The 12,034-nt window shown below is 38.9% G+C and overlaps 1 protein-coding gene across 2 annotated transcripts in view; it reads left to right on the top strand.

Annotated features, from left to right (window-relative positions):
* The first annotated feature begins 108 nt into the window (after positions 1-108).
* Positions 109-12,034, top strand: part of LOC113146149 (uncharacterized) — a 28,767-nt gene continuing 16,841 nt past the window's right edge. Inside the window, exons 1-7 of one of the 2 annotated variants that reach the window (XM_026333454.1) lie at positions 109-206; positions 2,706-2,786; positions 2,876-2,944; positions 3,030-4,182; positions 4,303-4,537; positions 4,759-5,028; positions 5,167-5,338. In XM_026333454.1, coding sequence (XP_026189239.1) covers positions 2,887-2,944; positions 3,030-4,182; positions 4,303-4,537; positions 4,759-5,028; positions 5,167-5,338 — 1,888 coding nt within the window. In that variant the 5' untranslated portion in view covers positions 109-206; positions 2,706-2,786; positions 2,876-2,886. The remainder of the gene's footprint in view (positions 207-2,705; positions 2,787-2,875; positions 2,945-3,029; positions 4,183-4,302; positions 4,538-4,758; positions 5,029-5,166; positions 5,339-12,034) is intronic. The other variant, XM_026333455.1, reaches the window with a different exon arrangement.

Here is a 12,034-nt window from a genome sequence, read left to right as displayed (position 1 = left end):
AAACGCTGTCAAACCTGATTAGGATTTTATCACAGAAAAGTCACATTTCAACAAAAAAATCTCTGCCAAATAAATATGTGCGAAACCTCGCTTGTGAATGCTTCTCGCGAGATTACGTGTCAGCGAGGCAGATAAAATGGAAGGTTTTGCTAAGAAGCTACCAGAGCAATTCTAATTATAACTGGAAATGAACATTTATATCGTAGGTATGATTTCTCTTCTTTCTCGTTGTGGTGGTGTACAAGCGTGCAGCGTTTAATGCTGCCGCTGGTGTCTTTGGAGACAGTATCCTTGCAGGGTATGGCCTTTATTTTCAGCTAGCAGCTAGCGGTTAGCATGATTAGCTGCAGAGAACAATGTCGGTCATGTTTTGAGAATTGAGAGACAAGACTGCTCCACTCCCTTTATTGAAACGCCTCGGGTGTTTGCACTGCTGCACAGAAGGGACGTATCGTATTTGTGCTTGTACTGGCTGAAGAAATTAGGCTAACCAGTGTTTAAGTTTAGAGGATGGGGGACAATGTGGACTGCCTGCGGCTGTTTTACTCTTTGGAACCATTTGTCTGATTAAGGATCAATAGTCGTAACGCTTCAAGAGCTGCCACAATCAGAGTATGTGGCATTTCTCACTATTTCTTTTAACATAGTACACAAAACAGACAAAATAATATGCAAGTTAAGCATTAATGGAAATAATCCTTAGCTAGTTAACGAATCAATGGCATTAAATGTGTCCTTAGTTGATACCATAAGTGGTTACAGGTATGTCTAAAAGTAGGCTTTGATACAAAAGCTGAAGATCCTCAGAGATCAGGTACTGATGTTTTCAATAGCAGTGGAATTAAAATACAGTATTTGTTGTACTTAAAAATAATCAAAACCTGTCAATGTAAGGCACTGTTGGAAAAGACTTCAGTACACCCTCTGAAGCTTTATGTGGACAGTACAGCACAATGGGAAATAGGACTGTGTTTCACTGCTATAAAGGTGAGGAGAAGGCATTTAACTAAAAACTGCTTCCAGGCTGTGAAAGAACAGAGCAAATGATGGAACAGAAGCATCGTCTCCAGACTCTCCAGGTGAAGAGTCAAAGCAAAGAAACATTCACGTCAATCACATTTGTAGGATCTTCAACATTGCTATATATCCCAATAATATTTGATTTCAGTTGTAAAAAGCTATGTCATAAGTGCATTAAGGTTGCTGAATCACATAAACACTCAAAAGAGACCATGAGTTTTTTTTTTAAATCTTCAAATATTTGTGTTCATTTCAGAGTACATTGGGTAAAATTGTGGTCTCCCCAAATATTTGACTGACAGTGTGTGATATTGGATTGTTAATAACTTTGTAGTCAGGTTTGGGTAGCACTTATATAGCAGTCCAGTATTTCCTAATCTGGTGGTCGCAAGATAAATTTGAGGGGTTGTAAGATGGTAGGATAGAAAGAAAAACAAAGGTTCTGTTACATAAATGTGTATTCATATTTAAAATCTGTCCTCTCATTTTATGACATCACAGATAAGTTTACTTCTTTAGGTCTTAGGAAGTTATTCATTTATGAGGTTTAGTGGGTGATTAAGTCTTAAATCTGGAACTCATAAAAATGCACCTATCTGCCCAGTTACACACCCTTTTTCTGTAACAAGTCACAAGCCAAATGCCAAAAACTAGTATTTATAGAAGTCAGATAGTGTAATAGAGTAAAATCTAAATTATTTCCAAGTAATTTGTAATGGAGTAGTAACATATGTGAACATTTAGATAGTGGTGAAGTACAAATACCTCAAACTTGAACTTATGTGCAATACTAAAGTAAATGTACTTTCCACTGCTAGTCTTACTTGTGTACATTTTGCAAATAGTGTGATCAGATTTAAGTGTGTGACATTGGACAGTGTTCCCTGATTAACTTAAAGTTTTGTTGAATTTTACACGTCTGATAAGGTAAATAAACTCACAGTCGCTCACATGGTTATAAGATAACATAAAGATAAGATAAACTATTTTCCCAAAGGGAAATTCATGTTAACATAAATAAATATGTTAACAGCTATACATAAGTCCACTTCACCCTTTGCCCTCAACAATTAGCCTTAACCCTGTTTTTCCTCATTCACATGCTGATAGAAAATGAATTGGCAACAGTTTTTCTAACAATCTTCTGTTGATTAATCAACTAATCATTTCAGCTGTAGTGCATTGTTCAGTGTCTGGGGAAATATTGAAATTTCCATGTATAGTGGAGACAACAGGGCCCCACTTAGGATGTTAATCCATTCATGCTCAAGGTTTATCAGTCCATAAGGTATAGACATCAAAAACTAATACAATGTCTAATACACCAGTTCTGCATTCCTCAGTGTTACAGTGGTCAAAGTGTTTGTGGTGTCTGATAAATGGTTAGAAACAACCCTCATCATCCAATTTGAGAGCAGTTGAATCAAACTGTCAACAAAACAAAAAACATTTTAACCTTTAGGTGAGCTGTATTTCTGGGCATTATATTACATCCCATTAGGGGTAGTCCCAATTTACTGACAGTTAAGTGCATTTGTGCATGTATTAGAGGTATGACTTTTTGAATGATTGCCATCTCCCACTGTATTTGTAATTGAATTAACTGTTTAGTAGGAACTTGTGACTTCAATTTGCCTATTCTAATGTTGATGCTTTCCTGTATTTTCCCTTCCTAATTTACCCAGAACAACAGAGAGATGTGGAGAGACACCTTGTATGACCTGAAAATTAGGATTTGGCAGCTATCAGCATAATCATTTATAGAGGTACCTGTTTTCTGCATTTAGCCCCAATATAGCTTATGGTTAATATTTCTTTAACCTTGTATCCTAACAAAGGATGTTTGTTTTGACAGCCTTGTTACGTATGGAGCTCAATATGGACCCAGTGGATAATAACACTTTCACAGATGATAAAAAGTCAGGTAAAGCAGATTATTTTCTAAGTTGCTTATTTGGCCAGACTTAGTTCATTTGCTGTTAATCCTGTTTGCTTCTGTCTTTCTACAGAGGAACCGCAGAGCCAGACAGAAGGGGGAGAGTCGAGTGTTAGGCCGACTCTGTCACAGGTAAAAAAGTCATGGGGCTTTAGGCAAACAACCATTGCTAGAAGGGAATTCATGGAAGAAGTTGGAGACCTAACGCACAGCCCCCCGCTCGTACGGAGGGTCAGAAGTCGTCGAAAGTACCAGAGACCCCAGACAACTACAGAAATCCCCACCACCCAGAGAGCTACTCATGCAGCTAGGACTGTTATAGAGGATCTTGAGTGGTCTGCCCCATCCTCACCTGTATCAGAGGAGAACAAGCTAGCCTCAGAAGCTTCTACAGGAGGAAGCCTTGACCCCAGCTTATGGCAAGATTTTGGGTCTGCCTTCCACACTGCTTTTTCACTGCTTGGTGGCGGTGAGGGTTTGACTTTGGAGATCCCAGATGCCTTGGCCGCCCCTGACATTTTGGAAACTACTGATATAGATGCCCCACAGGCTCTAGATGGAACAGATTTGCCTGATAATGTGGAACCTAGTGAAGATATGGATATTATGCAGTCGATGGCTTCTAACAGTGTGAAGGGAGAAGAAATAGATGATGTAGTGTTAATCTCTAGTCAAGGAGAGGACAGTGATGAAATGAATCTGTTGCAGATTAAGCAGAAACTGTCTTCTAAAGGCAGACAGGGAGACACAAGGGCTAAAGGGGGGAAAGGTGGAAGAGCAAAGGCCAGAGGAAGGGGGAGAGGCAAAGGAAGAGGTAGGGGGAAAGGTAGAGGAAGGGGCCGCGGGAAGGGCAGGGCAGTGGAGCTTCAGTCAAGCGTTGCAGAGGACAGTGATGATGAGGTGATGCTTGTTAATCCAGCTGAACAACAGCTTCAGCAGTTGCAAGAAAAGGGAAAAGTAGATAATCTACACACTGCTGCTGCAACAGAGATATCACCTGCTCACTCTGATATCACTCTGAGTCCTGCTCAGCCATTAGGCCCAGCTTACATAATAATAGATTCTGATTTAGATCAGGTTACCGATACAACCCCTGGCCAGTATGTTGATGCAAAAGAGGAGGAGAGGACAGATAAAACCATAGCAGGACCTGTAAGCATATCAGACTCTGACGGTTTTGATTCCATTGCTCTGTGCTGCATCTGCCGACAAAAGCACAATAAAAGGTACATGCTCATTTCTGGTAATATGCTCTCTTGAGTTAAGTTGGTCTTTTGAAGGTTTGCATACCTAAACCGTCTGTCAGTTTCACTTCCTGACCAGTTCTGTGTGTTCACTCCATCTAGGTTCATGATCTGTTGTGACAGTTGCCAAGAGTGGTTCCACGGTGACTGCGTTGGTTTCAGTGAAACCCAGGGCCATAACATGCAAACATATATCTGCCCCCCCTGCACTGCCCAGAAGCAACTTCAGTCTGAGCACCAGTCTCAGGCAGAACCTGAGCTTAGTTTGCCAATAAGCCTGACACAAAGTCCTTCTGCTGAAAATGAGGAGGGGCACAGAGAGCACCAAGCCCTTCAGGTTAGAGTTTCATTTGGATTGCCAGTGAAATCCAGATGGCTCACTGCTGAGTCATGACAAAGTAAAAATGGCTTTTAACTTGTTTGCTTCAGTGGCTTGTTTTTATTTTATTATCAGTATTACTCTTGTTCCTGTGTGACTGTAAATCTGTGATATATCATCACAGTGTTTGTAACATTAATCACTGGCTAATATGCATGAACAAAGTCTTGTTCTTTCAGGAGGCTGCAGAAGCAGAGGAGGTGGAGGAAAAGGCTAAGGTAATGAGCCCAGAGCCTGAACCTGAAACTGAGATGGAGACCGACAGCTCTCTTTCCTTATGTATTGGCCCTGGTTGCTCCAAACAGGCCCTGCCAGACTCTGTCTACTGTGGCACTGACTGCATCCTTCAACATGCTGCTGTCACTATGAAGACGCTCTCTGTCCCTAAAGTGCCCAAGTCCAGAGGACGGGGGCAGAGAAAAGCCACCACTGCTAGACCTTTCACAAGGGTAAGGAATTTAAACATAAGAGACTGAGACGTTCAGTCTTTTCCATTTTTTGTGTTTGATTTAATGTGAAACCAGAATGTAAAACTTGAATGTTTTAAAATATCTTAATTTTGACCCATGTGCATGTTTTCATCACAGGGTCAGAGGATGTCTAAGAGATTAGTAGGAAAAACTATAGTAGAACATGAAGAGGAGGAGCTGAAGGAGGATGATGGAGGGCAAAAGGAGGCTGCATCTCCCTTAGGCTGCGACCCCAGTCTCACAGAAGTTGAGGCTCCTTCCATACCATCACCTAAGTTTAACAAAGAGTGTATGTACTATTCACTACTCATACACATTCAAATCATACAGCAGCTCAAACACTGTGCACACAGTGCTTCTTTTGGCATTACAATGATTCCCCTCCCTCTTTTTGATTCGTTGCAACACAATCATGCACAAGCACAAACACACACCCTCATTTGCCCACATACTCTGTCTCCAAGTAGCAGGGGTCAGCAGTGGGTAAGTATGTTTACTTTTATAGTTGCTATGTCAAATATAAATGTCCAAAATGTTTTGCTGAAGCAGTCTTCACTGGTCAGGATTCCAGTGTTCAACTAAATGCAGTCATTTAAACCACACTTATAGCCAGAAACTACTAAATGAGCACACACACCACTCGTCTGTGTAGGCAGGGCGCTGTACGCTGTGTGGTATTCATGTGTCAAAACATGGCTTTGATACCCAGTTTGCCCAAGGTCTTTTGGAAACTCAAAGGTCTCTCCTGAAAAAATACAGGACAGCCACTCACTGAATGAAGGACACACGTTGGAAGAAGCTTAAGTTGGTAAAGAGGAGGGCTTAACACAGTGCCACTATTGGAAAGAGTCCTTTTATTTTGGAAACATGCCTCATATTATGTATACTATAAATTTAGCTGCCTACCTTGCTAAGTATTTTCCACCATAACTTACAGTGCGTATGAAACATATGTTTTTACATGTTCATTTTAGGGCTAACGGGAAGATGGTCACATATTACCAATATTTCTCATTTTAATAATCTAAATGGTCGTGTTTTTTATTTATGTCTGAACATTTAATGACATTTAACGTTTTTTTTAAAGCTCGAAACAACTTTTTAAAAAAAAAATCTGATTCTCCAAAATATCAGCACACATTATTACAGGATTAATGGAGGCCTGAGCCCCAAAGCATGTACTTAATAAAACAGTGCACATATCCTTTTCAAATTATTCACTTCTCAATATTTAGAAAATGGTGGATTTTACAAGATTTATTACCGTATTTTCCAGGCTATACGTTGCACCAGAGTATAGGTCACTTTTAGCAACAACAGCCTTGTTGAACAGAAAAAAAACATATGTAAGTAGCTTCGGTGTATAAGTCGCACTTCTAATTCTACTAATTATAGTCTAACTTAGCCTATGAAGAACGTAGGCTAGGTATTATGAAATTCATTCATCTGTTTCAAGAAACGTTAAACAACTGTGCCAATGTTAGGGAGAAAGTCAAGTTGCATGTCCTCTTCTCAGATTGTCTGAATGCAGACATTAACTCCAAACTTTGTTTCAGCTGCGGACTTTACCTGCACTTTGAAGTCTGCAGTATAACTCTTTCTTTTGGGCGGCATTTTCATTTGTGTTACACTAGGAGTTGTAGTTTAGAGTGAACATAAGTGCTTTTACATTTTCAGCAGTACAGTATTATCTTCAGATAATCTTCAAGAGTGCCCTCTAACACTAGTGACTACTTGACAAAATTACTGTAGTTATACACATATTAATCGTTTTACTATATAAGTCGAACTGCAAGCCAGAGGAATAAAAAAGTGTGACTTAAAGTCTGAAAAATATGGTATATGAAATAATATTGCACACAGGCACACAGCCCTTAAACTCAAATAGAACACCCAGTTAAGGCATTTGTTTGACATTAGTGCTTTAAAACAAGAAGATATACTTGCTTCCAAATGACATTTTTTCCATGTGCTGTCAAAAAATAGGCGTCTTTTGTCAGTGCACACTTTTAAACACACTGTAGACTTGCTGTCGTTGCCATATAGCAGATTCATTTGTAACAGCCACAGTCCTCAGAATATCTTGCTCATGCACGACAAACTGAAACTGTCACACATCAAACTTTTCAAAAATGCTGTTTTTGTGATGTCTGTGTAACGATGCCATAGTTTTTCAAAGAAGGACCCCAGTGTCCAAGCATTAGGTTGTGCGGGTGCAAAAGCGTTTTAAACAATGGGTTAATTTTGACACAATTTCTTGGCAGTTGCATATAATACTGAGTGAGTAAATCAAACCAACACTCCATAAAATTCACTTTGTACCTTATACATTCAGCCCTTGAACTTTTATTGTCCTTGGGTCATGGAAACCTTGTAGGGAAAATGTGTATGTTTTTTTTTTTTTTTTAATATATATATTTTTTTTCAAATCTCTTGATATTGCAACTTGCAGTGCATTATCTGTCACCTCTCTACACACAAATGGACACTCCTGGACCATTTGTTACATAGACACACAAATGTTAGGTTGGATAGGATCTTGAATGAATAGGGGCAGGGCATCTGATATGGAGGAGGAGAAGGTTCGTGCTGCTGCAGAGACACAGAAGGGGCTGGAGGATTGATCAGTGCAGATACTAGAAAGAGTTTTCTCCTGGACTTCAAAGAGCAAATAGATTTGTTACAATTATATGAAGATTATGCTGAATTGTCAGCAGGCCACTGTCAGTAAAATGCTTCATTACTCTGATCCTCTAAAAAAAAAAAAAAGCCCTCATTGCCCTGACAATAAAGAAAGCTGCCATCGCTTTCGACTCACTACACATGCATACAAACTTAAGAGATGAAAGATTTATGAGTTTTTGTGAAAGTAGGAATTAATTTACTATCAGAGTACAAGAATAGTATTTAAATAAGTCTCCTTGACTCATGTTTGTGTTAAGTAAAAAATATTTTTTTTTATAGCTCAGAAGGAATAAATGCACCCATGACCCTGACAGTTTGTACACCAGTCTCCTTCACACTGAAACATACATTCATATGTCTCCATATATTCATACAGACAGCAGCAAATATTTATGTACATATGCGTATGTACCAACACACTTCTACTTATCAAATTTGAAAAGTGACAGCTTTACACTACTTTCACTAAAACACATCACAAGTACAATCAACATACAACAGAGTTGATTTCTTTTGTTTTAATTTCAAAGCAGCAGATGCAGACAGGTGATAAATTAAAAGAATGACCAACATGAGCTGCCTTAGTAATGTGTGGGCACCACACGCCACGGTTTATTATGCAAGGTCTTCCTTTCATTTGCCACCTGTCTGTATTACTGATTTAGCTTAAGAAGAGTGCAGCAGGCACTTCTCTTTACCAATCACTTCAATGTAGAAACGTTTAAAACTTAATAACCTCAAACCTGACTTCTTGACTTGATAAGTTCTGATGGCCCCCTGCCCTTTCCCAGAAAAAGAAGAAAATACCTCACATCCACACATTAAAGGCTCCCTGTGGAGTTTTTGAACTTTAGTAGTGTTGTGCCATCTGTTTCTTTTTTATTTTTCTTCTTTTTTTTTTTTTTTGCGACACAATGCACAACCCAATCAGTGGTAGCAGTAACACAACATGCTGCGATGCACCACCAGCAAAGATAGAGTACAGACAAACACCAGCAAGCTAGTAAACATGGATATGTAAACAATGCAAATAACAATGAATGTAAACCTAACTTTTGTTTGTTTACAAGAAAACTCCACAGGGCTTCTTTAACCACGTGAAGTTAAGGCAGCAATGTACTTATCACTTCTGTGGGTTCTTTTGAGCAGTGAATCAGGTTTGGTTTACAGTCCCAATAAACTATTCTACTACTGTTAAGTCTGTGAAGGCTAACTTCAGTGACATCTTCAATAATACTGATTGTTCAGCACACCAAATGGTCAATATGTCATTATCATGAAACCCGCAACTTTCAGTATCTCTGTCGTGTTCAGGTTAACATAAGGAAGAAAACACATTTCCCTGTTCCCCTTTTGTCATGACACAAACAAATTGCTTTAGTAAATGTTGCACACATCTAATATCAAGCTTGACAGCTATGAGATCAGCTGCAGAGCACCATTTCCCCTCAGGCCTTTAAGGAGAACATAAATGTCAAACATGAAGTTATAGTAGTAAACAAAGACCTGTGACAGGAACCTGTTTGGCCCATGGTGGGCTGGTTCTGGTCCTTCCGGTATTAGTTTGCACAGTTGGCAGGTACACAAAATTGTAAGATAAACTTTTATCCTTGTAAAGAAGCAGCGAGGCCACATAGTGCAATTTATTTGGTTGCAGTTTGTCGTTTTTCTACTATTCAAACATAAATAGAAAATGTCTGTGGTCAAATTTCCCTTTAAATCACCGCAAAATGAGGGTGAATAAACTTCAAATGGCGGTAGAAGTTTTAGCAACATATATACTATATGACCTTTTATACTTCTGATGTTCAACATGTTTTTTCCTACATTGTCCAAAATATAAAAAACAAAGAAACCTAAACAGGTTGAAGAGAGCAAGAGAGGGCATTTCACTTGTGGATAAAAATATTGAAATGATAGGAACATGAGTAAGTCATAATATATACTGATGGCAAAAAGAAATCTAACATTTCAATAAAAAATCAATATGGAAACAAGTGCACTCAATAGTTAAAAAAAAAAAAAAAAAAAAAAAAAAATCAACACTAGTTATCCAGCAGTCTATCTGCAGCTGCTTCTGCTTGACATCTCATGGAACCACTGAGCCTCTGAATGTGCAGCTGTGAGGTGCTGACACATTTGTGGGGAGTCCATAAGCTGCTGGACCTTGGCAGACAGAGGTCAGGTTGCTGTGGTGTTGCAGGGCTTCTCACAGGTTCTGTGGGGTTGAGGTGAGGGGATGATGCAGACTGCCCCAGTATCTGCCAACCGGCAGTCTTCAGGGTGTATGTTCTCCTGATGAACGATGGTGTCACACGCGTGATGATTTGCCGCACACTTTCATCTCTGCAACATGACATTGTGGAACTCAGGAAACGAAGTGTGGTATTTGTCTGAGGGCCCTGAGGTTTAAATGATGTACTCTGATGATGTTACATCAGGGGATGTTTCTTCAGCTGGACTTAAAAGGACTCCCAGTGATCCTCAAGAGTGAAAGTCAAGTCAAGTGTTGATGCCTCACTGCTGGTCGCACGGCTTAAGACAAATCTTTGTCAAACATATAACCTATAGCTTTTTTTTCCCCAAAAATGTTTCTTTTCCATCAGTATATATAAAAGAAAACATAATTTCCAGAAAGCTTTAGATAATAAATGTTCTTCATTTTTAGTTTTTCCAGGTGACTTCTGTACCTTTTGTGAAGCATAACTTAAAATAATCCATTAACAATAACAAAATTTCAAACCTTTACAGTTCAGGTAAAAATGACTTGTATGTGATGAATGATCATGGAAAGTAATAGGTTTAAGATTACCACAACGTCAAATATGTGTTTGAGTGGCTCGAGCTGGATGGGTTTTATTATGAATTTTCTACCATTTAGTTTTGATTTTTACTCGCTATTGGAAAGAGAATGCTTAGACCCCAAACTAAAGAATAACTTGAGCCTTTAACAAAAACTTTACATGAGCAGGACAAAGTGTCCATATCAAAGCCAGTGACCAAATCTTTTTTTGTGTTGTGCTGTGAAGTGTTTCTGCACGTCACATATATCAAGAAATCAGAACTCATTTTAGGTAACAGTCATTGAAAAGAAAACTTTAACACTGTATCCCCTTATTATTCATTTTCATTAAGTCTGAACCGTACTTAGTCTTAAATAATTGTCACTGCTTAATTAATTTTAACTTCTAATTCTTTCAGATTTTTCAGAATTTATTGATTATCTGATAAGGCGCTACTCACAAACCCCAAAAAGTTCATTTTCACAGTTATTGTAGATGTGTTAAATTTCCTAATAAAAATCACATATTGCTGTTAAAATTCCAATGAAACAAACACAAACACAAACTGAAGACCCATTTCCAGAAACATACTGAGTTGGTGTCACAACCTGTTGTGTTACCTTGAGCAATGCTGTCTCACTTTTGTGGCTGAGTACACACTGTGCTTATAGGCACAGGTGCAATGTACAGGCTTGGAGAAGCTTATGTGGGGACCCACAGCACATGCTTTTCACTGAGGAGGGAGGAGCTCATTCATTCAGAATAGGTCACATGTTCCTTCAGCTTATTGCTTCAGGACAGAAGCAGCACAATATCAGCAAATGTTTCTGTGATGACTATTATCAGATTACCCTCAGAGCAAACAAAGTTGACTCTTTCTTCTCATTTACACTGACAGTGGGAGTTACTTTTGCAAAATGGAACTATTTCTGCTCTGTTGATCCGTTGCCAGGATCACTGTCACACTTAAGTCATGGCAAATCTTGTACTGTGTCACACAACACAGATGCACAATGATATTCAATTGCGTGAAAAAGCCTTGTTGAGGCTGGTTCGAAGTCACTGTAACAGGCGAAATGTAACGTGTTGATCCAGTCTTTGTACAGTGGAATAATTTAAGCCCACCATTAGAGCTAGTCATGTTTCCAAGTACGGTAATGCATTTTCTGATTACAGAAAGCTCCCAAGTAGCACTTTTATCTTCTATATAATTAATCCAAGTTGTATAGCGTTATTCACATAAAGTAACTTGTTCCATGGGTGTGCTGGTTTTGTGACGGTCAGATGAATTGTGTCAGACAAAACCATCAGACAGAATTTCTCAACAAGGGTTTTTCATGTTCTTTCTTTTCAAACATACCAATGTCAGAACTTCACCACAATCCACTGCACTACCACAGTTAAGCACAATGCTGGCCTTTTGATATTCATACTCTTATACAGCCCAATCCACTCGTGTGCTTATGTGGTTTGGCGTTTTAGGGTTCACGGGACTTATAACACACACAAACATTTCT

This window comes from Mastacembelus armatus, chromosome 7 (assembly GCF_900324485.2).
Source record: "Mastacembelus armatus chromosome 7, fMasArm1.2, whole genome shotgun sequence".
In the NCBI taxonomy this organism is placed as follows: Eukaryota; Metazoa; Chordata; class Actinopteri; order Synbranchiformes; family Mastacembelidae; genus Mastacembelus; species Mastacembelus armatus.
This window is presented reverse-complemented; position numbering and strand designations above follow the sequence as displayed.